This window comes from Ursus americanus, chromosome 31 (genome assembly GCF_024610735.1).
Source record: "Ursus americanus isolate L20-20 chromosome 31, mUrsAme1.1.p, whole genome shotgun sequence".
Lineage (NCBI taxonomy): Eukaryota > Metazoa > Chordata > Mammalia > Carnivora > Ursidae > Ursus > Ursus americanus.
Window position 1 is genome coordinate 30,485,285 of NC_142157.1, and position 26,876 is coordinate 30,512,160.

Below are 26,876 nucleotides of genomic sequence, written 5' to 3' on the forward strand. Positions count from 1 at the left end.
TCGTTTTTGTTTGTTTGAAGATGATTTATTTCATTCTCGTTCTTGAAGGATATTTTTATTGGGAATGGAATTCTGCATTGACAGTGATTTTCTTTCCAATGAAGATAGATCCCACTGTCTCTGGGCTTCCATTGTTACTGTTGATAAGTCAGTAATCATATTAACTGTTGTTCCTCTAAAGGTAATCTTTTATTGTTGACTGCTTTTAAGATTTTCCTCTTTATCTTAAGTTTTCTATAGTTTTATTATGATTTCAGAGGTGGATTTCTTGTTGTTGTTGTTGTTGTTGTTTTTTCCTGCCTGAGGTTCCTAGGACTTTCTGAATTTGTGGATTCATGGGAAAATCCTCAGCCATTATTTCTAAAATAACTTTGGTTCACTTTTCCTCCTGGGATTCCAGTGTTAGAAAATCTCTCCGGATCTTGTTTCCCTTGCTCTCTTCTATTTATTCCAACTTTTGCTTTTCCATACTTCATTCCAAACCTATCTTAGAGTTCACAGATTATCTTTTCAGGTATGTCCAGTCTACTCTCAAATTCATCCATTGAGTTATTTCAGTTATTGTGTTTTTTAGTTCTAGAATTACCATTTGGTTCTTTTCAAATCTGTTCTGTCACTTTTTAGAATGTTTAGTTATTTCACAAAGTTTTTAATAACATTTTTTATTTTCTCAAGCATCATAAACATAGTTATTTTAAAGTCCATATGCGACCATTCCAAACTTGTGCTCCTAGGATGTGTTTGTATTGTTTTTCTTCTCTCTTTGATTGGTCATTTTTTATTGCATGATGAACATTATTTTCAAACATTTGTTTGTAGAAATAGTTGAAAGCCTAGGATGATGATCTTTTCTGATAGAGAAGGTTTGGGGTGTTTCTGTCAGGTACCTGGGGGATTACAATCTGGGATCATTTTTTAAAAAGGATTTATTTACTTATTTTAGAGAGAGAGAGAGAGTGCGTGCTAGTGGGGGAAGGGGTAGAAGGAGAAAGAATCTTGAAGCAGACTTGTCCCTGAGGGCAGAGCCTGATGCAGGGCTCTATCCAACGACCCTGAGATTATGATCTGAGCTGAAATCAAGAATCGGCCACTTAACCAACTGAGTCATCTAGGCACCCCCATCTGGGATCATTTTAGTCCATTTTCAGGGCTTGAGTTTTTCTGGGCAGCCCAGATGGCTCAATGCTGAATTTCAGGCCTTTCAAGACTGGTTTATTTCTGAATAGCACAAAATGTAGAAGCTTACCAGAGCACCCAGCCCTGGCGGGCTCCGGACTTCAACTTTTGACTCCCTAAGCTACTAAAGTGATGCTCAGCTTCTCAGATATTTCTTTGGCCTTGACAAACAGCCTTTAGATAACAGTGATCCCAGATACTGAGCCTGCTTCTTCAAATTTTCATCTTTTCCCAGATAGTTTTTCTCACTATTTTGATACTTTCAAGATTTTTAAAAAACATACGTTTTGCGTATTGCTCTTTTAGTTGTTCGCAGTGGGAAGGTTCGGTACAAATTACGTGTAGGTTTTCTTTATGGGCACCATTTCCCAAAGTATTAATCACGCATACATGAAACATTCTTTTTTTTTTTTTTTTTAAGATTTTATTTATTTATTCGACAGAGAGAGAGACAGCCAGCGAGAGAGGGAACACAAGCAGGGGGAGTGGGAGAGGAAGAAGCAGGCTCATAGCGGAAGAGCCTGATGTGGGGCTCGATCCCATAACGCCGGGATAACGCCCTGAGCCGAAGGCAGACTCTTAACCGCTGTGCCACCCAGGCGCCCCTACATGAAACATTCTTATGTAGTGGTGATTTTCTGTTGATGTTTGAGAGGCCTAACTGCCTTTTCGTATTTACTGAATATTCTGAAAAGTTCTTTGCTTTATGCACTCCAAGTTCTTAAGTGCCATTGTTGTTTTTGTGACTTTGTTGGCTGGATAACACATGCTGAAAGAAGGAGAATCGTGGCTTCTTTGGAGACCGCTGTTGGCCATAGAATGTAGTGTTAATTAGGCCTTGCATCTGACCCAATGTGGTCATTCCCATTTGGATTTTGAATCAACTAGCAGTTACTGAGTGGGTGCCATGTACTAGGTTTCTATGTGTGTGTCATTAAATTTCTATGCACCTATAAATCTTCATATTTTCTTTTTTCTTTTTCTTTAAGACAATGACCTTGATGAGGCCAGGATTTGGGTTTCCTCTGGGGGAAAAATAACTTAACTTGATGAGGGTATTGATAATTAAAATTACTGCAACCAATCTGAAGTTGTGTTACCACCAAATATCTTGTATTTTGATATTTTTACTTACCCTTATATTATGAATATATCTGATATTATTAAATATTCCTTAAAAATACGATTTTAATGGCCAGGAGGCAGTACTGTTCCACAGAAACTCCTATGAAAATGGGAATGTTCTATACCTGTGGTATCCAGTGTGGCAGCCACTAGCCACATGTGGCTATTAGCACTCGAAATGTGACTGATGCAACAGAAGAACTGAAATTTTTAAATCTTATTTAATTTTAATACATTTAAATTTAAGTAGCCACATGTGGCTAGTGGTTACTGTATTGGATAGTGCAGCTGAAAAACATTGACTCGTGCCACCACCCATGAGAGACTTGAAGTTATCTCCTTTTTTTGCTAATTATAAACAGCATTGGGATAACTGTCCTGATGTAGAAATCTTTGACCATGTGCTAATCATTTTCTTAAGTTAGATTCTTAGAAGTAGAATTACTGGGGCAAGGAATACTAACTAATTTGGTTTTTTTACAGATATTAAAACCACGTTTTCTAGAAAGTGCATACCAATTTATTAACACATAAAACTGTTACTAGAGTAAGAATTCCAAATGGATTAAGCAGTGAAACATAATCAATGAACCACACCCAAAAATAAGTAAGAAAATATGTCAGTTAATTAATTTTGAAGTAGGGAAAGACTTTTTAAGCCTAAAAGCCATGAAAAGTAATTTTAAAGGGAAAAAAAATCAGTAACTTTAGCTATATAAAAATGTTTAAACTTTTGTTTTAAGTAAAAACAGAATAAAAGTGAAGAGAAGCCTGGAAAAATTTATGCAGCAAAGAGTTTATCTTTAATATATAGAGAGCTATTCCAGATCAATGAATATTAATCTTATATAAGAAACGGGCAAAGAATATGAAACAATTTACAAAAGAGGAAAAGGATATTGTCAAACTTTAAATCATGTAAATTACTTACAATGACAGCTATAGTATGCATTTGTAGAATTCAGGAAATTATAATATTTTAATTATTTCCCAGTAAATATTAAGAAACACCAAAAATGGTAAAATGCATGGTCTGTTCTGCATCTTCACACAAAGGTCATTAAATCACCCAAAGACTACAGCAGCTCGAATGACTCATATCTTCAGCTGTCTGAGTCACGTCAGGCTTTATTTAACCTCAAACCCAATCCATTCTAGTGCATAGGATCTTCCACTCCCGGTGGGAGAACAATCAAGAATCTTCTTGCTAAACCCCCAGAAAGGTAAAGCCTGCCCCAAATTGTCCAGAGAAAACCAGTGAACTAAATCAGGATCTCCTAGACTCACCATTAATGATGAAGCAAAATCGGGCACTTCTTAAAAATACAGCATGGAACATTTTCAACATGGGAGTCATCGTGCTAAAGGTATTACACGAATTATTGGCTAAAAAGTTATTTAATCTTTGTAACAATTTGGCCGTCATCCCCGTTTTGATGATGGAGAAACCAAGGCTTTAAGGTGGTGGATGACTCAGCTAGTAAATCTGACACTGAGGCCCATGAATCAAACCAGGATGTTGTGGCGTCCTGGGGCAGGTTAGCCGTGTGATGGGGCAGCGCTCTCACGTGTGATAGTAGAAGGTGCACGCGGAGCCAACGTGAGTGCAGTTCGATATCTCAAGAGCCAGTGAAGACGGCTGCATTTCGGGAGGGATTTCCATGCACTGTGCAAGAGCAGTGTAACGATAGACATCACTCCAGTTGCTGTTCTCCCCTCCTCCCTCATTCCTGGATATTAAAATTCCATTACTTGCTGGGCACTGAAAGTCTGGCATGCACTCTGCTGGCTTCTAAGCGACAGCGTGGCCTCTTTCCAGGAGAACCACGCTGGACCAGCCAAACACATGTCAGAAGCCGCTAGGCAATTTCTAAAGCCCGTCGCTGCCTTGGACTGTTCTGAAAACTGCTGCGTGTTTTAGCAGCTCAGCTCCTCCGAGGCCACAGCACTGAGTGAGCTTAGTTGACGGTAGAGCCTTGTACATAATATCATGCCCACTGGTCAAGAGGAAGATGGCTCCAAGCACGGGGCTTTTGCGATGCGTCACCAGGCTTGGCAATATCGGACATTTGTCGCGGGTCCTCTCGGATCCTGTGAAGAATCATTCGCCCCTGGGGGTTCTTGGCTCCCCTCATCATTGATGGGCCCGAAGTACTTCACTTCGCTCATCACAGTGAAGGGCACCGAGTTGGAATTTAACAGTTTGAACGATTGATTTATCAAGAATCGTTGTAAGATTTTTTTAATCTTAAAATGCATTCTCCCTAAAGGGTATGTCAGTACCTGGGCACTTTCTGGTTCTGGTCCTAATCCCAGTGGGAATGTGAGCCTGGAAACCAGGACTTCACCAGCTTAGGAACAGCTACAGAGCCTCCCGCTGGTTGCTGGCACATGACTTGGCTCTGCTTTCTATCCCACGAGCCTTTGTCGGTGAATCTGTTGAGAGGGAGACCTGGTGCTAGGTCAGACAAGATTCCTGCCTCCTGATTCCAGCTTGTAAAACCTCCTGGAGGAGGAGCTGAGAAGAGCCACAGAAAATGTGATCAGTGTAGCCCTTTTTTTCCTGATAAGTTTCAATCTTAAAGCCCTGGCACTAGCAAATACACGTCCTCGGGGACAGTAAGGAGAATATATGTCTGTGAAATACGTTATTCCTTGACCAAGGTTTACATCTTCTTCTCTTCCCTTTCCCTAATCTATGTAACTGGATCTACTTTCACCTTCATATTAAGGAACTTGGCTGAGGGAATCTCTCTGGCAACCAAGCAGAGGCTAATGGATCATTTACCAGATGCCTTTCATTCTAGAACTTTCTACAGACTCGTTCCCATCATCTGTGCCATTCTGGGCCAATCCTAGATTCCCATGGAACTTTTGGAAATCTGTCTTCTTTTCTCTGTTGAATGTAGGTGTCAGTTACATTGGGGGTAGAGAGGGTAGAGAACAAACATGATGCTTCTTATCAGTAATTACCAGATTAAAATGAGGGAAAATGTGAACATTGTTTGTGCTTCATTCATTGGTTCACTTCATGCTCTAGGTCGTCAGTTTCATCTTCATGTCCAAAATTCAGTTTCTAAGAGCCATTTGGGCACTTTATGTGCAGCCCTACAGGCAGATAGCCTGTCTGTAAGCTCCATGGATTCGGGAAGCATCTTGTTTTTGATCACGTATTCCCAGAGCCCAGCACTGTGCCTGACACATAAGTAATGATTTTTGCTGAAATACATACCAGCACGTAAACATTAAATGTAGCGCACTTTTGAGTCACAGTAGGTACATGGAGTGGCCAGTGCGTCCCAAGCACTTGAAGCATTTTAGACACATTTTTTCATTGAATCTTTCAGCAATCCAGTGAAATAGGCATTGTTACCCCCTTCTTATAAACGAGAAGGTGAGGGGCAGAGAGGTGACATCACTATGCTAAAATACAGAACGCTGTCAGTAGAAAAGTCCAACATCAAGCCTAGTCTCTCCCAGCTCTTCCCTATGCCATTCTTCATGGTAGTATTAGACATAGATCCTAACATCAGACCACCTCCCAAGCTTCCAGGCTCTACCTGTCCTCATGGCCCTGCAACGTGATGGGGGTGAGTGCACATAGATGTCAGCTGCCCTGAGAGGCCAAGAGACTTCAGCCAGCAGCTGGTGTCATGAATGGAGCTGTTTTGCTCTGACTCATAGAATTAACTATTAGAGCTTTATTATTTCACGTTAAGCACACCATGGACACGGACAGGGATGCAGACTTCTTTCCTCTAACGAGTTGGGTTGGATAGGCTGAGTGCAGGCATAGAGATAGCAGAGGTGGGGAGAGAAGGACAAAGTGGGTGACTGTGAGGTCCAGTGATGTCATGACCTTCATTCCAGCTGTCCTCTTCAGGACCGTGTGGATCTGCCACGGTTTGAATGGGAAGGCGTTGGGAAAACATTAGGTTGTCAAGAAAGTAGCTTTCGTGTGATGGGGATCAAAGGAAGGGCAGCCTGAGGGTCACTGAGTGGCCAGGAAGACTGCCAGACAAGGCCAGCAGAACCCAGAGGGCGTCAGGGGAGTAGTGACCTGGTTAGAGGAGAGAGCTCCCTGAACAAGTGAAGGAGCTTAGGAAAGGAAGATGCAGGAAGGCCAAATGAGATCATGTCTCAGAAATTTGGAGGGTCTCGGAGGTAGGCACTATATGTCTCTTGAACAAATAAAAATGGATGATGGAAGGTTTGGGTGCTCCTACTTACATTTTCAGGCTACCAGCCTTGTTGTAAACATCTGAAAGCGTGGCTTCGGTTAATAAAAAAATATCTAGCTTCCCCCTTTCCGGTTTTCTAGAGCAAGGGTCAACGAACTTTCTCGATGGCGACAGATAGTAAATGTCTTGAGCTTTACAGACTAGATAGATGGTCTCTGTCTTACTCCTTAAATGTGCTGTCGTAGCACAGAGGCAGCCCTAGGCCATCTGCGGAGAAGCCGTTTTATCAAACAACACGCAGCAGGCTGGATTTGGCCCCCAGGCCATCGTTTGCTGACCCCTGCTCCGCAGGGATGACTGATGGCCATGGCTAGAGATCATTTCAGTTGGTTAGTATTAATTCCCGTCTACTGAGCTGCTCTCGTCCAAACATGGCCACCAGCAGATGCGTGGGTCAGAAACACATTGCAAAACAGAGATCTGGGGCTTCGGGCAGGGGACAGAAGGCAGTGGGGGAAAATGTGTTTTTGACTCTGACTCAGAATATGAGGAAATAAATCATGCACAGAGGGCACAGTATTCTTTCCCCTAGGTCACCACTGAAGACTTGGATTTTTTATTTCAAAAAGATTAGTCCCTCCAAAATGATGATACAGATAATTTTAAATAAGTCGGAGGCACCCATTTAAAAAACTTTATTGTGGAGGCGGTTAAGATTTACCCAAACGAGGCCACATATAAAAAGTTTTGAGACTCTGAATGCAGGCACTGCGTGGCTCTCATACAGAGGAAGTGAACCGGCTAGAGCTCTGAGTTCTCCTGCACGATCCGTTCAGGTGGTGGTTCTCCTAGTGAGCACCTGACAGCGCGGTCCTGGTGTAACCAAAAAGCCTAGCTTCTCCTTTCTGGTGTTCTAATTTTGCACTCAGTTCTCTCCGATCGGATCAGCAGACTTTCTCTGTAAAGGGCTGGGAAGGGCCCAAAAGGAAACTTGCTGCAAGTAACAAGGAGATGAATTCTGTCAATGCAAGCGGATTGAACAAGATAACAGATGTGGGAGTCTTATCAGGGATTGCCCCCCCGGCTGGCTGGGGAAATGGCACCTGGGTAGAATTCCTCCTCGCTGCCCCTGCCCCATAGTGCGGCCCTCCCTGCCCCCCTGCAGGACTCCCAACTCTGCCTCCTGATTCCACCTTGGCTTCAGCTTCAGACTCCAGATTCTCAAGGAAGGAGGCAAATATCGATTACATGCAGTGGGAGAGGTACTAGGCATAGGGGATACAAAGATAAATACGACAGAGCCTTTTCTCTTGAGAGGTCCAGAGGAGAAGCAAAGTCATGTGACAGTTGTATGCAGAGCGCTCCCTGTGGTGGACATGTGTGTATGGTCCGGTCATGGCACAGAGCGGGCACCGATCAGTTCTTTGTAGGAGTGGAGAAAGGGATGATGGACTTCTCGGAGCAGGGGGAGTCGAGTCTGAAAGGTCTTTTAGAAGGTAGTCAAGTTGGTGGGGTAGGAAGGGACAGAGGAACCAAATAGAGAAAGATGGCTAGCATGTGCAAAGCATGGAAGCAAGAGAAAACGCGTGCACCAGAGAAGCCTACTTAAGTCACTCTAATTAAGGACCTTAGAAAAAATAAGATGAAAACAGAGGAGACAAACCATTAAGAGACTCCTAGCTATAGGAAACAAACTGAGGGTCGCTGGAGGGGAGGTAGGTGGGGGGATGGGCAGTAAGGAGGGCACGTGATGTCATGAGCACTGGATGTTCTATGCAACTGATGAATCACTGAGCTCTGAAACTAATAATACACTATATGTTAATTAAATTGAATTTAAATTAAGAAAAAAATTAAAAAGGGCCTAAGAATTTTGCTGGAGAAAAGAAATATGGAACAATCCCATGTTCATGAAACCAACATGTCTTGTAGGCAGTAGAAAGAATTTTAGGGTTGATAAAGAGCTTGAGGTGGTCAACAAAAGATTGATGACCGAGGTGACTAGGAACTAATCCTTGAAGATGGGATACAGTTTTCTTTTCTCTTCTTTTTTAAAATTTTATTTATTTGAGAGAGAGCACAAGTGGGGGGAGGGGCAGAGGGAGAGGGAGAAGCAGGCCCCTCCTGAGCAGGGAGTCCGACGTGGGGCTCAGTCTCAGGACCCTGGGATCATGACCTGAGCCAAAGGCAAACGCTTAACTGACTGAGCCCCCCAGGCACCCCTAGGACACAGTTTTCTTGACAGGAAAGGAGGGAGTGAATTCTTGGCTGGGGAAAAACATGAAGAGAGTTATGAAACAGGAGTGAATATGCCATTGCCAGAAAGTGGGGCTTTGAGCCTGGGACCCTTGCATAAAGCTGGTTCCTTTGAAGGATGGCACCGTCGGCAGAACAGTGGGCAGAGGGAAACTCCTGCCTTCCCCTCTCTGGACCCTCCAGCTCTCCAGAATCAGTCCCCTTCTGCAAGTAAGGATGAGTGTTACCAAAACTCAGAAGAAAAAGTAACCAACCCCTAAGAATGAAGTTCGCCTGGTGTTAGAATCTCTTCCCTCTGGCAACCAGAATCTCACTTTCCAGTCTCATGGTGTCTTTAAGAGCATGGGAAGATGAAAGAGCCACAGGATGTCATGGCTCTCCCTGCCTGGTAGGGGATGACACCACTTCCTCTCAGTAGTTTCTTGTGGATACCGTCTAAGCGTGCTGATACGCCGTGTTTACTTGTTAACTGTTACACTGTTTCATATTTAGCATGGCTTTTTCTCAGCCTCCCCAGTCTTTCTGTTGTGTTCTTAATGTTTGTCAAGGCACATCCCTGGAGATTTATAGTGAGTGGCATAGGGTGGACCCATGGCAGGGAAACGGGAATCATGAGAACTCACACGTAGGAGAAAGTTGAATGAGTCGAAGGGCGGTCAAAGAGTCAGTCACTTACCAACAAAAATCTGTCGAATGAAACAGGCAGGTTCCCGAATCCAAAGATGTAGTTGGGCAGTATAATTTAACAATTTAGACCAGGCACAGGGGACCAAGGATTCAGTCACATCAGTCAGGTCAGTCAGTAGGTGTGTCAGAACATGGATGAAGGACACCAGTTACAAAGGAGTAAACGTAGGTGAAAATCTCTTGGTCCCCATCCTCTTATTTACTTCCTGTTAGAGCAGGAGCTGCACCTGCGGACGGCCACCGGGAGCCTACAGACAGAAGTGGTAGGGCTTCGTCCTTGGCCAGAGTCAGAACGGTGGGATCGACATGGAGAGCAAATCCTAGGGAGTATCAACCTTCCCTATGAGGAGAAGTGAAAAAACAATGTTTTGAGTCTCGAGTTATTTACACATAAAGCATGAAAAATGGATATGCTTAATCTCTTAAAGAATCAAAGATGTTAATGTTATTGGCAGAGAGGCTTTTAGAAAAATGTACAATGACATTATTAGGCAAATGTTTCATACATTTGTCAAAAAAAGGTCAAAACATTAAGTAATGAATCTTAACATTGGCCAGAGCATTAACATGAGAGATCATTGGCTTCTCAGGTTAGATTAATGTGACTCAAACACAAAGGCTTGTGAAATGCGGTTCTGTTTATATTGCAACGGATGTTCTAATATCTAAACCTTTTCAGACCTTTTTTTTTTTTTTTGGTTAAGGCTGAATTTAGCCAGAATTTAGTATTTAACAAATCATCTTCTTTTAGATCCAGTCCTGAAGTAATACCTGTATTTAGGCTAAGAAGATGATTTTCTCTATGAAATCGCCGCCACTTTCTATTTTTACACAGATTGGGTAAACACATAAGAAATTAGTATCAGAACAGAGCTGCCGTATATAGCCTAACGCAGTACTGCCCTAGAGCGTTCGAAATTGGAATTCAAACAGTAAAGGAAATGACAGCGTAAAATCCTACACTTTTAAATACAGGAACCTCACAATTCTCTTCATAATAGTATGAGCGTTAAAATGTAGAGACCAAAGAAATAGTGTTTTCTACATTTACGTCCAGGTGAAATTTCAAGTTACTGTTTAGCTTCTACTAAACTTTGAAAGCATTCGAAGATGTGATGACTTCTATCCCGAATTTTCCATTTCCATAAAGCAACCTTCCTAGTTTCTCCTCTTTTTGTAAAGAACATATTGGCCAGTAGAAAAATAGTTTTAGTTTCTTTCAACAAGATTTCAACTGACAGAGACACTTTTTTCGATACTTTGTTTCGTGTATTATAGTTCGGAATTTTTATTTTTAATGTAAATTATATAATGAGATTGGTTTTAGGGAATATTTGTGGTGGAGAGGAGACAAGAGGGGTTGTGTGATCACTGATTTCCTTTGTGAGTTCACAGAACCTTCTGAGGTGTCCTTATACAGTAATCAGTGGAGTGACATTTTTTAATGTTTCGGTTTCTTCTCTGAAACAAATCTGTGGCTAGGTTTTTGGGGTTTTTTGTTTTGTTTTGTTTTGTTTTTTAGTATAACGATGATATAGACATGAATATGTTATGGAGAAACAGTCTTTCTCACTCAATTCATTGCCTTGCTCATAAAGTTGGGATTTAAAAAAAAAATCTGATAATTTGGTGGGTCAGTCACAGTAAGATTTCAGAAAACTTTCCTTCGAATCATTGAAAGATTTATAGTGTGTAGATATAAGGTTCTCTTGCCTCTTATGGATTTTTTGGGGATCTTGAAATGCCATGGTCCCCCTGAAGCATAACCGATACCCATGGACTGCAACTTCTCCTGGCACGTCGTGGTTACTGTGGTCTCGACCATGACCCTGACTCCAGGGAGACTTGGGACAGGGCCAGGAGTGGAAGCCTGTGGAGTGTGCACACAGACGCTGGGGTGGCCGATGCATCCAGTCTCCTGCTGCGGGCTTAGACTTAAGGTTGCAGTGAGGATGTGATATTGCCAACTTTCATGGAGTCACAGACTTTTTTTTTTAAGAGAGAGAGCAGACACGGAGAGGGAGCCAGAGGGAGAGGGAGAGAATCCCAAGCAGATTCCCTGCTAATTGAGGAGCCTGACGCGGGGCTCGATCCCACGGCTCTAAGATCATGACCCGAAGCCAAGAGTTGGGCGCTCAACTGACTGAGCTACCCAGGCTCCCCTGAGTCACAGACTATTTTTATTTTGTTTGTCCCTTTGCAGAGAATGACTACAGGGACACACTGACACCCAGGAGCAGGACGCCTCAGGTAGTGAGGGCTTCCCCGTGCTGGCGTCAGGAAGGACCGTGGGCTAACAGAAGGACAGTATAAATATGCCTCCCCCTTCCTCCTGTTACTTGTACCCACCACGGGAGCAGGCTGACCGTAGCCAGAGTTTGTAGTGGACACAGTCCACTTCCTGGTGTTCTGTCTCAGAAACTTAGGGCTGTCTTCATGGTGTGTATCTGTTGATCACAATTCTTGTTTGTGGCCCAGCTCAGATGTGAGAAGGGCTTAAGTTTCTTTGTGGGATTTTTTAAAGCTGTTTATCATAGGCGCTTTTTCTCTTGGGTTCATTCAAAAGGGCCATGTGGAAAAATGAACGGGAAAATGAGCACTTCTCGGTAAACATTTTAGAATAAGGCAAGTGATAGCACTGCTTAAGAGAACAGAATGACCATTCTGCTGAGAACATAGAATGGCTCACATCTACTACCCTTGAACTTGGATTTCATCTATGATGTCATGGCTCCCCTTGTAGGATGCCCAAGGACCCAGACGCTGTGATACAAAAGGCCTTTTGTGTCAGAGTTATTTCCTGTCGAGTGTGGTTTGGTGCAGACACAGAAATAGTTGAGAAAAGCTGCGTCGTCGGGAACCCTGATGGAAGTGGTAACCAAGGGCGGCCAGGCAGCTGGGTTTGTCATGGGCTCCACTGACATTTCACTCTGAGGGTCTTATTATATGGTGCTTCCCTGCTTGTGAAATGTTGAATGGTCGTTCATGACGTGGTAGTTAGCGCAGTGGAATGCTCACCTCCTCGAGGGGCTGTGCCAAGAGTCTGCAGCTGCGAGGGTCAGTTTTGTAGGGAAGGGGGAGAGGAAGTTTCCATCCCTTGCCCTGGTTTACCGCAGGGACCCAAAGTGCACAGGCCAGAGCTGCTCCGGGGCGCTCTCCTCCCTGGCCATGGTGCTGCTGAGGGCCGGCACGCACTAACTCCAGGGACCCGCCTCTGCCCCTGGACGGACACCATCATCAGAGGGCACCATTTATGTCTCTTTCCTGAAGACCCCCTGCAGCAGGGACGTAGCCAACCACACTGAATGAGTGGGGAATCGGAAACAGAGTTTGGGCGTGGTTATTTATATCTACCTTGTTCCTGAAAACACTTCAATTTAAGGACAGAGATGAAAAGCCTGACTTGAGAATAACCCCAAGGCAGAGCTGGAATTAACTTCTAATGCATTGTTTTCAAAGGAAATGTTTCCTCCTTCTAACCTTAGAAAAGTACACATGAGGAGAAGAATTTGTCACCATAAAATAGTTTCAAGCAGAGAACAGTCCCCATTCTTCATGGTTCTAGATGGCTACTACTAAAAGGCAGCTTTAATGACCTGGCAGGCCAAGGTGCTTCCTCACGACCTGAATAGTACGAAGTATGTCCTTGTATGTTGTTAGTTGTATCTGTGTACCTTTCATCTTTCTTCAGTCCAGACACCATCTGGAATGTTCTGGTCTGGACATAGACCGGTGTCTGCAGATTGCCCTCTGTAAGCAGCAGGGAGCGTGTGGGTGCCCGTGTCCATGGACCGGCGCCTCCAGGAGCTGCTCCCCACCCACAGAGGAGATGCGTGGCTCTGGGGCCGACCGATCTCTAAGCACTCTCTCCTCCTCCTCAGCCACAACCCCCTGTGCTCCTTTCTCTTCTCTTCCTCTGCACAGGGGACGGTTTTCCTGCCTCGTCCTGAGCGCCCTCTCTCCCCGAGACTCACTGATTCCTCCCAGCAGGCTGACCTCCTGGCAGTTGGATACTGTACCCCGAACCTCTCTTCCCAAGAAAGCCCCGTCCTTGTCCCCGAGAATAAACATGGCCGGTGGTGACACGCTGGAAGTACTCTGATGACCCCAGAGACTGAGGGTAGCTTGGCAATGCCGGACATGCAGCCGCCGTCACTCATCACACCCAACCACCAACTGTATTCGTCTCCACAGAAACTCTGTACAAAGTATATAACCGTATGTCGTACATGCCTATTTGTAAAGGTGCCCAAGGAGGACATTTGCACAGGCTCCGGTGGTCACCTAGTGATAAGTTAACTTCAGGGCATCCTCGCTCCCAGTGGTATGTGTTGGAGTTCCCGGTCTCCAGCAGGCAGGCTTCTTCCTGGTGTGCGAGGGCAGGAAGTGGAGCTTTGGGGGTGGGGAAGAAGGCCAAGGAACATGGCTTGCTGCGACATGCAGGGTCTTTCCCTTTAGGTCATATTTGTTGGAAAGGGCCCTGGGGGGAGAGGCGATGACCATTCTCGTCTGTCTGTCCGTCCGCCTGCACTGGAAGGGTCGACAGGTCTTCTCAGTTGTCATCCTCCAGGCCCTTAGGGTTTAGACCAACCCCTCTCCTGTGACACCTCTTTGCCTCCAGGGTAGTTCAGGCCTTCCCACAAGCTTGGACTGCACATTCTCTGCCTTTCTGGGCTTCCTCTGCTCTTTCTGGAATGTGCTTACCCTGTTCTCTGGACTGTACTCTTGGAAAGCCTGGCAAGGTTTGTGTTCATCTTCAGCATGTAAACACAGTGTGCAGAAACGTCAGCTGAAGTCCACGCATTTACTCTTCTATCTGGACACTCACCTTCTGCTGGCCGTTTAAGCCATCCAAGGATGCAGAGCGCCCAGGGCCGTCAGCCCATCTAAGCAGAGAGGAAGAGCCCCCAGTGCGTTCATGGATGGTGCCGGCCACGGGCAGCAGTGGCAGCTCCTACCCAGGCCCCTTGGGATGAGGGGTGGGAGGCCATCCAGAAGGTCCCAGTGCAACTGGAAACGGAGCCATGGGAGCCCGCTGGCCTGCCTTCCCTCGGTGCATGTGAGGATACACTGCAGCTGTGGCCTTACAAGGTCCTAAGAAACCTGTAGTTGCCGAGCGAAGGGGAGGAGGGCGGAGAGGCTGGGACAACTATTCCTAGAGCAGAACATCCATCACAGTGGGAGGAAAATAGCAGCAGAGGAGCCAGGCGGGCCCCTCTCGAGGTCGTTAGCACACTATTTAAGGATCCCTGAGGATGCCAGCCCCTAAACAGACCCCAGTCTTGCGACAAGCTTCCCCTTGTCCAAGCCCTCGGCCCAGTGCCTGGCCAGCTCTGAGCGCCCGCAGACAGCAGCGCGAGCATTTCCAAGGGCCTGCCGTGGACTTGGGCTCCCAGCGCTGTTGTCTCGGAAGACGGCTGCTAGCTCTTGTCCTGTCCCCTCACAGCTGCCGACCTTCAGGCCTCCCGGAGGTCTAGACTGCGGGGCTGGGAGCGGTGCCCGGCCCGTCCGAGGCTCACGCAGGGCTTGTGTCGGCCGCGAGTGGAAGGAAGGGTAAGGAGTCGAAGTCCTGCCAGCTTCCTGGCTAATGCCGCGTCAACACTTAGCGCACTCCACCCACATCTGTTTATTGTAATTATCTGATTTATTTTTACTCCAACGCGATCTAGCAGTCAGTTCTATGTTTCCTACACATCATCCTTCTCAGGATTATCTTTCTGTGGTTCTCAAGGGTGGGGGCGGGTGTCTCTCTGACTTCCTTTGTATTCTGAAGGATTTGGCATTCCACACACCTCTCTCTCCCTTTCCTTCTCTCCTTCCCTCCCTCTCTCTCTCTCTTATTTACTCATTCAACTCACTTGTCTTCACTGCTTTCCAGAATGCCCTTCCTAGTCTTTCAAGCTATCTGCTTCCTTTTACCCTCCTATTCCTGCTTCCTCTGAAGTCTTCTCATACTGCTGCAGCCCCCCTGCCCCGTGTTTTCGTTCTCTTTTACATTCTTAGTGTGTTTATTATTTATACCTTTAGTCTTACAATTTGTAAAATGTGTATCGTGCATTCATTCACTAAACTTCGCCTCCGCCCCCCGTGTGTCGGGAACTGTCCTGCGCACGGGGCGATATGAAGATGAACGGAAGCTGACTACCAAGAGCTTGCAGTATGGTCAGGGACAAAGATAAAAAGCAAATAATCACGACTGGGCCGTCGTGCCCTTTATAACACGAGCATTTTGAGGGCAGTGCTCGCCTAGAGGAAAGGGGAGCAGCTCTCTTTGGAGGAGTTAGGAAGTGTTTCCGATGCAGGATATAGCGCATCAGCTGGGTTTTGAAGAGTGTCTAGGAGCTTGTCAGGTGACAAATGGGCGTCAGGCAGAGGAAAAGAAACTTCCATCGCCACCGTGACGGTACGGAGGCCTGAGACAGCATGACTTGGAGCAGCCTGTGACACTTCAGCTGTTAACCCCCATTCGTGATTGTAACATGGTCACGCCAGTGTTTTTCCAGCCAGGTGACAGAGCTCCCTGGACATTTATCCAAGTCCCTTTATATCTCAGGCACTTAATAGTAACCCCAGCATTGTTCCCAGCGAGCAGTTTCCAAGCCAGGGAACGCGAGGACGAAGGTGATCAGCTGTGATCGGTTTTGCTTCTGTGTTGGTTTAGACCAAGGATGCCCTGTTCACGATTCTCCACGACCTCCGACCCCAGGATCATTTCAGTATCATCGGATTTTCCAACCGCATCAAAGTGTGGAAGGACCATCTGGTGTCGGTGACTCCCGACAACGTGAGAGACGGCAAAATCTATATTCATCACATGTCGCCCACCGGAGGTAAATACGAAACCTTGTTTTCTTGTGGCCTTTGACGTGATAATAAGCGAGTAGCTAATTTTCTGCCAGGAGACGAGGATTTGAAAGCTGAAGCCGATCACAGGAAAGGAGATAAAGGCGAGAGCTTTCCCAGAAGCTTATGTTTCTCTGAACACCAAGTCTGGAAAGTCTCGTCTTCCAGGCCCCGAACTGATGGTCAAGTAAGTTAGGGGGGAAAATACTTGATAGGTTTCGAAGCCTTTCCTGGTTTATCTCTTGGATCCAAACAATGAAACTGTTTATGAAAATGGCTCTTGGGTGAGGAATCAAAGCCAAAGATGGTTCGACGTTTTCTGTGCTCGAAAGTTAGCGCCTTGGGAGACAGCAGGTGGGATGGTGCGGCTGAACCACTAGCCTCTTGGCAGGGCCGCGCCGGCGAGCGGAGCGTGCACACCAGGCGGCCAGGGAGATGCTGTGCGTGGCAAGTGTGATGGGCTCCGAGTCTTTGCACCCTTGGCTTGGGTGTGGTGCCCGGGGAAGAGTGCGGGGGTTGGAAAAGGCCCTCCAGGATTCCAGGGAGAGGAGAGAATCAGGACAGGATGCTGCCCAGCTGTGCTGGAGGCAGGTTCCTCAGTGCACACTGCGGGGCTTCTGCTCGCTGCTGTCTCTGTCTCCAGTACCGAGGACCCGTGACAGGTGCCCAGGGCTGGAGTGTTTATAGAAGCTCCTCCAGACTCCCTCCGCCCTTTCTACAAGGGCCTTTACAGAGACTCCTGGGGTTATTGTCTCAGTTAATCCTAATTTGGTTATTGGGGAACATATAAAACATCCAGTTCAGTTTTCTTCTGGCATTTTTTCATCTTTCATCTATGTATTACTTTCTCTGCAAAATGAAGCTCTGATTTCCCAAATGAACTTCATTTAGAACTTGATCTTGCTTGGATGGAACTCTGACGTGCCCTGGGACTTCCTACCTGTCTCCACAGCAGTGTGGGCTAGGGACTGATTAATCGGTTGGTGAGAGAGATAAAAGACTGGATTTAATAATACGGAAGGAAGTTGACAAGACAGTCAGGTCCTTGAGGGAGGAAACTCTTCCTCATCTTTGTGTGGCCCCTGGTTCCCAGCACAGGTCCTGAGGTGAACAGCTCGTGCTCAGTGAGTATTTGTTACGTTGAATGTATTTCAACGGCACTACTCACTGTTAGAACGATGTGTGTGTGTGTGTGTGTGTGTGTGTGTGTGTTGGCACAGGGTGTGGGGATAGGGCTTTAAGAAACAGCTGATGTGTATTATGTTCTTTTGGAATCCACACCTTACATCTTATTAGTTTCCTTTATTTTTTCTCAGCATCTCATCACCCCAAACTCTACAGGTGAATGGAAAGTCAGTCTGTTCCTCTCAGAGAAGCGGAACGGCAGGGTTGGGAGCATAGGGTCTGAAGCCAGACTGTCTGGACCTGAAGCAGCCCCACCACCTACAGGCTACTGACTGTGTCTGTACCCGAGTTTACTCATCTCACATGTGGACAAGAATGGGGTTGTGATGAGGATGAAATCAGTTAAAATATCTGAAGTGCTTAACAGTGGCCAGTACATGGGAATAACTCTTTCAGTGTCAGACATGGCCATTTTCACCCAAGCGGTCCCTCTTGCTGGTGCCCTTAGGTCCTCTGTTGACCTGGGTGGTCTCTCTGCGGGATGGCTGGGCAGCTCTAGGGGGTCTCCCTGTGGAGGGCGCCTCCCTGTTCTTAAGAGTGCAGGACATGCCCTGGCTTCACGTAGGTTTGATTCCAGGCCCTGCTGTGCCTTGGTGCCTGGTACCAGGAAAGCTAAGTCTGCCCCTTTGCCTGCACTCTCCTTGGCCTTAAAATGGAATAAAAGATCTGGCACCATTGCCAAGTTCTCAATTAAAGGGAAAATAAACACCTGCCTTTTTGTCCAGGCTCATGCATCCAGAGGTCAGGTGAAACTAGGCTAGGCATCCAGAAAGGCAAGTTAATGAGCCCAAAGAAATGTTAAAAACTGTTTGGGCTGTAACTTTCCCTTACGTTCAGACTCTGTGTGCATCTCAGAATTATCAGTGTGTTTGCACAGACCTAGACATGTTTATTTATTTATTTATTTATTTATTTATTTATTTATAGCCAGAAATTCTGGAGAATGTGAAACAATGGGGAGAAATTACCTGGTCCACTCACACACTTTGCGGGTAGATAAAAATCACTCCAGATGGGGTGATGGATTGTGGTGATGAGTATACAGCTTTATAAATTTACTAAACGTACTTAAGTGTGTACCTGCAGTGAGTGCCCTTTCTTTCCCTCCGGGACCTGCCCTCCCTCCAGATTCCTGTACCTAACTCCCTCCTGCACTTTGCAAAGCCAGTCCCAGGAAAGGAGTAGGAGCCATTGACGCTAAGGCATTGAAGACTTCCAAGCCAAGGCGCCGTCAGATGCTTTCGGGAGAAGGGGCATCCAGTGGGATAATTCCGGGCCATTCCCATTCATTTAGCAAACCCGTGCCAAGTGTCTAGATAGGCTGGCGTCACCCCGTTGGTGCAGGCGACTTCTTTCCCCACGCACGTCCTCCTGCTACTGCTCGAGCAGTGGTGGCCGCGCGCCCGGGTGAACGAGGCAGGCACACAGGCTTGAGCTGGCACATTTCGGTGTTCCCCAGGCACAGACATCAACGGGGCCCTGCAGAGGGCCATCAAGCTGCTCAACGACTATGTGGCCCACAACGACATCGAGGACCGCAGCGTGTCCCTCATCATCTTCCTGACCGATGGGAAACCCACCGTCGGGGAGACCCACACCCTCAAGATTCTCAACAACACCAAGGAGGCCGCCCGAGGCCAAATCTGCATCTTCACCATCGGCATCGGGAACGACGTGGACTTCATGCTGCTGGAGAAACTGTCGCTGGAGAACTGCGGTCTCACACGGCGCGTTCTGGAGGAGGACGACGCGGGCGCGCAGCTCATCGGGTCCGTCCGTCCGTCTTCTCCAGACAGGGAGACTCGGGCTCTCAGAAGGGGGCGGAGGGTTGTGGGGTCCTAACTCACTACCTGCTGGGAGACGTCCTACGGAGAGTTTAACCCGGGTCGATCCGCCTTCAGATTCTAGGCCCTGCTTCGTGACTTTAGGCAAGACTGAAGCCAGTCTTGCTCAGTTCCCTCATCTGTAAAATGAGGAGTACGGTCGGTCGACAGAATCAAATGAGGAAACCGGTGTAAAGTACTGGCAGGATGGCTGTTGCATGTTAGGTGTTCAGTTAGCTCTTACGGTTGTAATTGTCTTCTGGACACTTCTAGTCTATTCTCTGGTACACTGTCTAGTGTGTTTGCTTTCATTCCCCCTGAGGCATACGTAGGAGACATAGTGCTGTCTCCATTTTGTGTGCTGGTTAAAACTGGCTGCTGATTCTCTTACTGTTTTGAGGTGGAGAAGAAACTGGATCTTAGGTTTTCTCACTCCGTTTGGAGCCTTCCCACAGCTGTCACGTTGCCAAACACAGGGTATGACTTCGCTGTTGATTCGAGGAAGCGCTGACTCTCCGTTCCACATGATGTGCGCGGATCTTCTTGACAGCATATATGGTAGACGCTTCAAAGGAAGAGTGAGGTTTGGGCAGATTTGCAGCTGTTGAATAGCCGTATTCAAGACTATTCATTAGTGATAAACCTAATTAGAGGTCTCTGACATGGGCAGTAAAAGTGGATCCTTAGTATGAGGCTAGCCACCATCCCCCCCCCCACCCCTAGGTTTCAAAGATGTAAATAATAAGACAGATTTGCTTCCCACATTTTCACAGTTATTCAAAACTGTATTCAAAGGGGGAGAACCTAGGGCATTGTACATTAAGATTTAATAACGCGCTCAAAAGCAAAAGCAATGACATTGAAGCAAACCAACTGCACTGTCATATTACCAAAACCACCAATACCCAACATTTTTCGAGAACTGATGATGCGCCAGGCTCTCCTACACCTGTTGTCTCAGGCGAGCTTCACAGAAAGCCTAGGGGCAGGTGTAGCAGGGTCCAAGTAAAGCTGCCGTGCAGACGACCCTCGCCTGTAATGTCCGGACACGCTAGATTCTGCTCCACGAAGTCGCTCAGAGACTCCCGTTCTTTCCCTTTGGTTGCTCTGCACCCCTCGGGTGTCGTCCTTAGCTGCAATGTTGAAATCTGGTCACTGTCATTTGTATATTCTAGCCCCAAAGAGGGAGAAAGAAAAGAAAACCAGAGTAAGAAGCTATTTTATCTCAAGCAAGCATTGCAGAAGTTGTGCATACCACTTCTACTCAGAGTCTGTTGGTGAGAACATGGCCATGTTTGGCCAGAGTAGAGGCAAAGAAATGTAGTTGATCGCTGGATGGGTAGAACTCAGTTAGGAAAGAAGGGGAGAGTGAGCTTGAGGGGACAGCTCGTAGTCTACCAAAGCAGCTACTCAACATTCCAACTTCATAGAGGAAGAAACCGGAGTTCAGAGAGGTCATGTCACATGTCCCAAGACACACAGCAAGGAAGTGACTGAGCTGGCTTCCACAGCCTGTGCTATCGTCTACATCTTTGGAAGGGGGGTTTTGATGGTCCCCTGACTCAGCAAAAAGCAACCTCGTAACAACCAGTAGAGAAGCTAAAGCCGGCAAATAGGCATTACACACAAGCTTTCTCAAGGCTCATGGGCTAGTTAAAGGACACCTGGAATATGTGTTTGGTTCTAAGAAATGTGTTTTAAGGGACCCTCTGAGAAACATAGGTATGTGCAGAGGAAAGTTACGGAGCGGCCCCTCAGCTCGGGGTGCTTGAGTTAGTATCATATGAATAGTTTAGGAAACGGAGTTGGCGGGGATCGATGAGACACAAAAAGATTTCTAGGAGCACACAGCAGTGTTTGCCAGATGGTTAAACGCTGGTGTTGCTCCAGAAGGAGAACAGAGATCAGTGGGTGAAACTGCAGGAAAGAAGGTGCGATCTACTCCAGGGGCCTGAAAGGAGGTGAGAAGCCAGTGGGGTAGTGAGTTCTCTGTCACCACTGGTGTTCAAGCCGCTGCTGCCCGGCTCCATAGCGGAAGTGTCCTGCCGGGTAGTGCTGGACTTGAGGGCCTCCAAGACCGGTGGGTCCCCTGGCAGGTAGGACCTGTCCTGTCGGCAGCCAGGGCTGGGCCCGACTCTGTCTCTCTGACCTTCCACTGCAGGTTCTACGATGAGATCAGGACCCCCCTCCTCTCCGACATCCGCGTCGATTATCCGCCGGCCGTGGTGGAGCAGACCACCAGGACCCTGTTTCCCAACTACTTCAACGGCTCAGAGATCGTCATCGCGGGGAAGCTGGCCGACCTCAAGGTGGGACAGCTGCACGTGGAGGTCACGGCCAGCAACAGCAAGAAATTCGTCATCCTGAAGACGGACGTGCCGGTGGAGCCGCAGAGGGCGGGGCACGGCGAGACGGGAAGCGCCAGGCCCCAGGCCGGCGCCGAGCCGCGCAACCACGTGGAGCGGCTGTGGAGCTACCTGACGGTGAAGGAGCTGCTGAGCTCCTGGCGGCACAGCCGCGACGAGCAGGACCGGGAGCGCCTGCGGCAGAAGGCACAGGCCCTGGCCCTGGCCTACCGCTTCCTCACCCCGCTCACGGCCATGCACCTGCGGTCGGCGGGGCAGCCGGAGAAGCTGGAGGAGGCGCAGGGCGTGTCGGCCGCCGTGGGCCCTGAGACCGTGATGCAGAGCCTGCGGGGCGCCAGCCCGCAGCCAGGTGAGCAGGTGCGCGGAGCCCCCGCGCTCCCCCCCCCCCCCCCCGCAGCTGTCCCTTACTGCGGGAGACCGTGTCGCGCCCTGGCGTCAGAGGGTGTGCTACGCCGTCGGGTTTATGCAGTTGCAAAGGCTGGATCTGTAGAGAAATTTGGAAACGTGGCATTTGTCTCAGAAATGTTGCCAGGTAAAGTCAGTCTAGCGATAAATCATCGGTATCGGGTGCCCACCCCGCAGGGGGCAATGTTGGAGGCACCAGGATGAACAAACGAATGGTACTCGTGTTTAAGCGTTGTCCTGCCTCTGTGAGCACCTCAGAGCCATGCTGCTTTACCTGCTGGACGGCAGGGGCCCGAAGCCGTGGGCATCTAGAGATGAGCCCACAGGAAACACGCTGCGCCCAAGGGGGGGCACCCGACCTCCTTCCCACGCACACCTGCTTTGTGGAAGGCGCGAAAACCTTCCTGCCGCTGCCTGGTTTTTATCGTCCTGACAACATGTGAGGAACGGACTTGGGGATTCTCGGGAGAATTCATCCTTTACATGCTTATCACTGGACTCTAAGCAGAAACGGTCATTTCCAGGTTCATGCCATTTTGTTGGGGGAAATCAGTAGCGACAAGCAGAGGAAAAGGAGAGGAAAATAGTTCCCCCAAAGCAGAGCATTATAATCTCAGTTATAACAGCTTGTGGGAAACAGCATCTTTTTTACATGTAACATGTTTATTAAATTCCTGCCAAGTTCACATCTCCTAAAAGAGAGGGAACGGACAGGAGCTCAGAGCCTGCAAATGCTGTCTCAGTTATTCCTCAAGATCTAAAGTCTGAGACGCACCTGGGCGAGGTAGAGCGAAAGGGTAGGATCCAGACACAGCTGTTTCCACTGTGTGGCTTGGGGCAGGTGTCTGAACCTCTCTGGGCTTCCATTCCCTGGCCTATAAAGTGCAGATACTAACGATTTCCCTGAAGGGCCACTGCAAGGATTAGATGTGTCACATCTTTGGTACAAAACCAGCGTTCTGCAAATGTTAGATCCCTCTGTGTCAAGGGGTGTAGAACTAGACATTTATTGAGAGGTGCGGATTGTAACTATATCTGGATTGTAACTGTCTTTTTTTTTGCATTTTTGTATTTTTTAAATTGTAAAAAAATAACATAAAATTTACCATCTTAACCATTTTTAAGTGTATAGCTCGGTAGTGTGAGGTATCTTCACAGGTCTCCAGAACTTTTTTCATCTTGCAAACCTGAAACTCCGTACCCATTAAACAACTCTCCCCTCCCCCCACTCCATAACTATAGGTACAATAGAATGTTTTCCCCTATTATACATGCAGAAATCTTAGGAAGAATACGATCTAATTTATAAAAGAGTAAAGTAACTAAGTCTTCACATGATATGCCTTCACGTGTGTGTTGGGAGGCCAAGCTCCTTTAAGACAGGTGATGTTTTTAAATGACCACAAATGCATTTGAAAGCTATATTTTTACTCACCCCAAACCTCTTGTCTGTGCCTCTCACCTCATCCTCCTTAATAACAATGGGGGTTCTCTTCTTTCTAGGACCTGCTCTCAAGAAACCATACAGCCCAAGAATTAAAGTCTCCAAAACCTCAGGTAAAGAAAAGAATGTGGTTGTGTGTGACTTGAGGCCTGAGATGTTTCCAGGTAGACGGCCCGGAGTTCCCTGACACCAGTTAAAATACCAGCTCCTGGAACGAGGCACGAGGACCCATAGTCGTTCAGCAAAAGGCAGCAGCGGGAGGCGGTTCGGAGAACCAGGGTGGCCGTAAACACCATGGCTCTCGCCCCAAGGAGCCTGGCAGGCCTGATAGCAGGACAGACGGACAGCAGAGGCCCATTTGCATCATGGCTCAGTTTAAACATTACTTGTTTCAGAGACATGACATGCACGTGCTTCCAGCTCCCGGTGGTACGAATATCTGTGATGTGCAGAGTTTATTATTATCACTATTATTTTAATCTTTGGCTTTAGAAGGGAAAGACAAATAAAAATACCATAAAATTTCCTTTGGCCGGCTTCCTGGGATTATGATAAGCATCCAGATGGACCAGCAGCACAAGGGCAGGGTTTTAGTCCTGAAATGTACACGTCTTCCTTTGTAAGTCTGTTTTTGCCTTGCTGATGCGTTCGACGTGCCAGGAACGTTCTAGAGATTAGCCGTGCAGACAACACGCACGTGGTCTCCGATGGGGAGAGTACAGCTCTTTTGAACACACACATCCACACTTTGTGGAATGCGAGAAACTTTCCTCTTGGATGCCACGTGGGGTAATGACTTTCAGACATCTCTCCTTTTTGAAACAAGCAATATCTTCCCTGGTAAAAGGATTTGGATGATTTGAGTAAAAATGATGCGGTATGAGCACAAGAAACTCTCGAAGACCAGTCACATAGTTCTATTCATACCTAAAGAGCACCAGAAATATGGACCAGGACCTTTGTCTCCTATGGGTGTCTTTTATTTATTTTTTCCTCATCTACAAAAGACCAGTACCTCGTATTTCTTTATATGTCATAGGGTACTGGCAGCCCATCACGGTGAGATCACCCAGAGTCTTTCCTGGGCCTTTCTGAGTCATGCTGGGGACAGAAAGTGGTTGTTTTTTTGTTTTGTTTTGTTTTGTTTTAGCAGTTACAGTGAGGACATTAATTTGCTTGCAACTTGAAAAGACTGACCATATCCAAGTGCGTGTATGTGCATGTGTGCACGTAATGTAGAGAGACATTCAGAAACACCTTGTGTTTGGCATGAAAATTAGAAAGAAACGAACTCTCCAGTCTTGTGAGGGGAGAGAATTGACGTAGATGGTCAGGAATTATTTCGTCTGTACAATAAGAGGCGAGGCTGCTCAGGTTGACCAGAGGCAAGAGTGAGGAGAACGCGCAAGCAACAGGGGCCAACAACACTGTGGCCTCTTTTTTTTTTTTAAGAGTTTGTTTATTTGAAAGAGGGAGAGAGAGCACAAGCAGGGGGAACAGCAGAGGGAGAGGGAGAAGGAGATTCCCCACTGAGTAGGGAGCCCAATGTGGGGCTGGATTCCAGCATCCCAGGATCATGACCTGAGCCAAAGGCAGACGCTTAACCGACGGAGCCACCAGGTGCCCCCAACCTCTGTGGTCTTATCTGCGGACAAAACTTTGAGAGCATTTAAGTCCACGTGCCCCAGAGGCAGGATTTCCGTGGCCATTGCTGACTGTCCTTCCTAACCCCCAGTGACTCTGTACCCCACGTGGTCACCGCCCTCAGCTGGCCACTGTCACGCAGGACTGTGGACATCTGGTGCCATGTCTCCAGTGCTGTGGTGCTCCGGTCACAGGAAAGCGAGGGTTCACACCCACGTCTCTTCCCTTGGGTGGTCAGAGGAGACAGGAAAATGATTTCCTGTGACTGAAGTGTGGTGGAAGGAGCATCACGTCTGGACGTAGGGGACCCAAGTTCACAGACGCACCTCACACACTGACCGCGTAACACTGGTGTGTCCCTTCACCCCCAGGCGCCTCCCTCGCTCCGACGTCGGGGATCGGTGACAGGTTAAACTAACGCATGAGCCAGGAGAAAGGGGAATGTCCACACGGAAGGCACCCGGTAAATGTCTTGTCTCTCTTGCTCTCTCCTGGTTCTTCCCGGTCTGGCAGTGGATGGAGATCCCCATTTTGTCGTGGATTTCCCCCTGAACAAGCTCACCGTCTGCTTCAACATTGATGGGCAGCCGGGGGACATCCTGAGGCTGGTCTCGGATCACGCGGACTCTGGTACGTTCTGTGACGTCTGGGCAAGGGTAAGGTAGGTGGGACTGCCCCCTCTGATCTTGAGACGGACGTCCACGTAGATAAGGGGGCACCTCACAGACACTCCCTGAGGATTGTTGGTGCCTCATTAAAGGCAGTCGACTGTCCACTGTGCGTGGGGCTTGGAGTCAAGAAGACAGACGTTGGAAGCCCTGCTCTGATTTTAGCCTGGGCACGCATCTCCCTTGTAACCTGGAGACAGTGGCACTTGCTCTGCCAGCCTCCCCGGGCTGTTGTGAAGACCGAACTCAGTAATGGACAGGACGCCATTTTATAAAGGCACAGGTCTATAGAGATTGAGGATCTGCTACCATGCCTGTCCATTCCCAAGCTAACGTGGGAAGGCTGAGTCCTGAAGCCATCTCTCTCGCTTCCTCCGCGAGGCGGGTGTTAAGCCCCCAGCTCTGTGTGCACTGAACACGGAGGTGAGCAGGGCTCCGATCTTCAGTCTGTGAGGGGCTGGGTGAAGGAGCTCTCGAGCCACACGCAGGTAACCGTGCCTGAGGGATGGCCACGTGGCAGTTCTCGGTTCCGAGAGGGTGCATTTCTTGAAGGCTAGATGACCAGCCTCCCACGGCCAGGTGACACGCGTGATGTAATTACCTCATGTGTGATCCCGGGGCTCCTTTCCCACCTTGTTCTCTTGCAAGGCTTCCTAGCCTTTGAGCTAAATCACAGCTTGCCCTAACTCAGGCTCGGCAGGGAGATGGGGGCCTCACTGTACCCCTTCCTGGAGGCATCCACCTTCCTAGGGCCTGTTCCTGGGGTTTGTGTGATCAGCACGGAAAGAGCCAGAGATGCCTGGAGCCTCGAGGCTGCAGCACGTGGCCTCTGCTCATGCTGGGATCTCTCCTTCCCCCCTTCCCGTTGCCCCAGGGAAGGCAAGCCTACGTCTGGCTTCCCCTGCTCCAGCATATTGACAGCATGGGGACGGCTTCTCTCCCACCTCCACGCACGCGTGCCCTCACTCATTCAGCAGGAATGATGGCCCCTACCCGCGAGTCAGACTTCATGGTGCTAGAGTTACGGCCGTGAGGCCAGAGGAGGAAGGAAGCTGTATTAGATGCCTGGAGCG

The 26,876-nt window shown here is 47.8% G+C and overlaps 1 protein-coding gene across 1 annotated transcript in view; it reads left to right on the forward strand.

Moving 5' to 3' along the window:
- Positions 1–26,876, forward strand: part of ITIH5 (inter-alpha-trypsin inhibitor heavy chain 5) — a 78,506-nt gene that overhangs the window by 42,856 nt on the left and 8,774 nt on the right. The window contains exons 8-12 of the mRNA XM_045812924.2: positions 16,087–16,255; positions 18,913–19,222; positions 21,438–21,991; positions 23,551–23,604; positions 25,649–25,765. Of these exons, the coding sequence (XP_045668880.2) occupies positions 16,087–16,255; positions 18,913–19,222; positions 21,438–21,991; positions 23,551–23,604; positions 25,649–25,765 (1,204 nt within the window). The remainder of the gene's footprint in view (positions 1–16,086; positions 16,256–18,912; positions 19,223–21,437; positions 21,992–23,550; positions 23,605–25,648; positions 25,766–26,876) is intronic.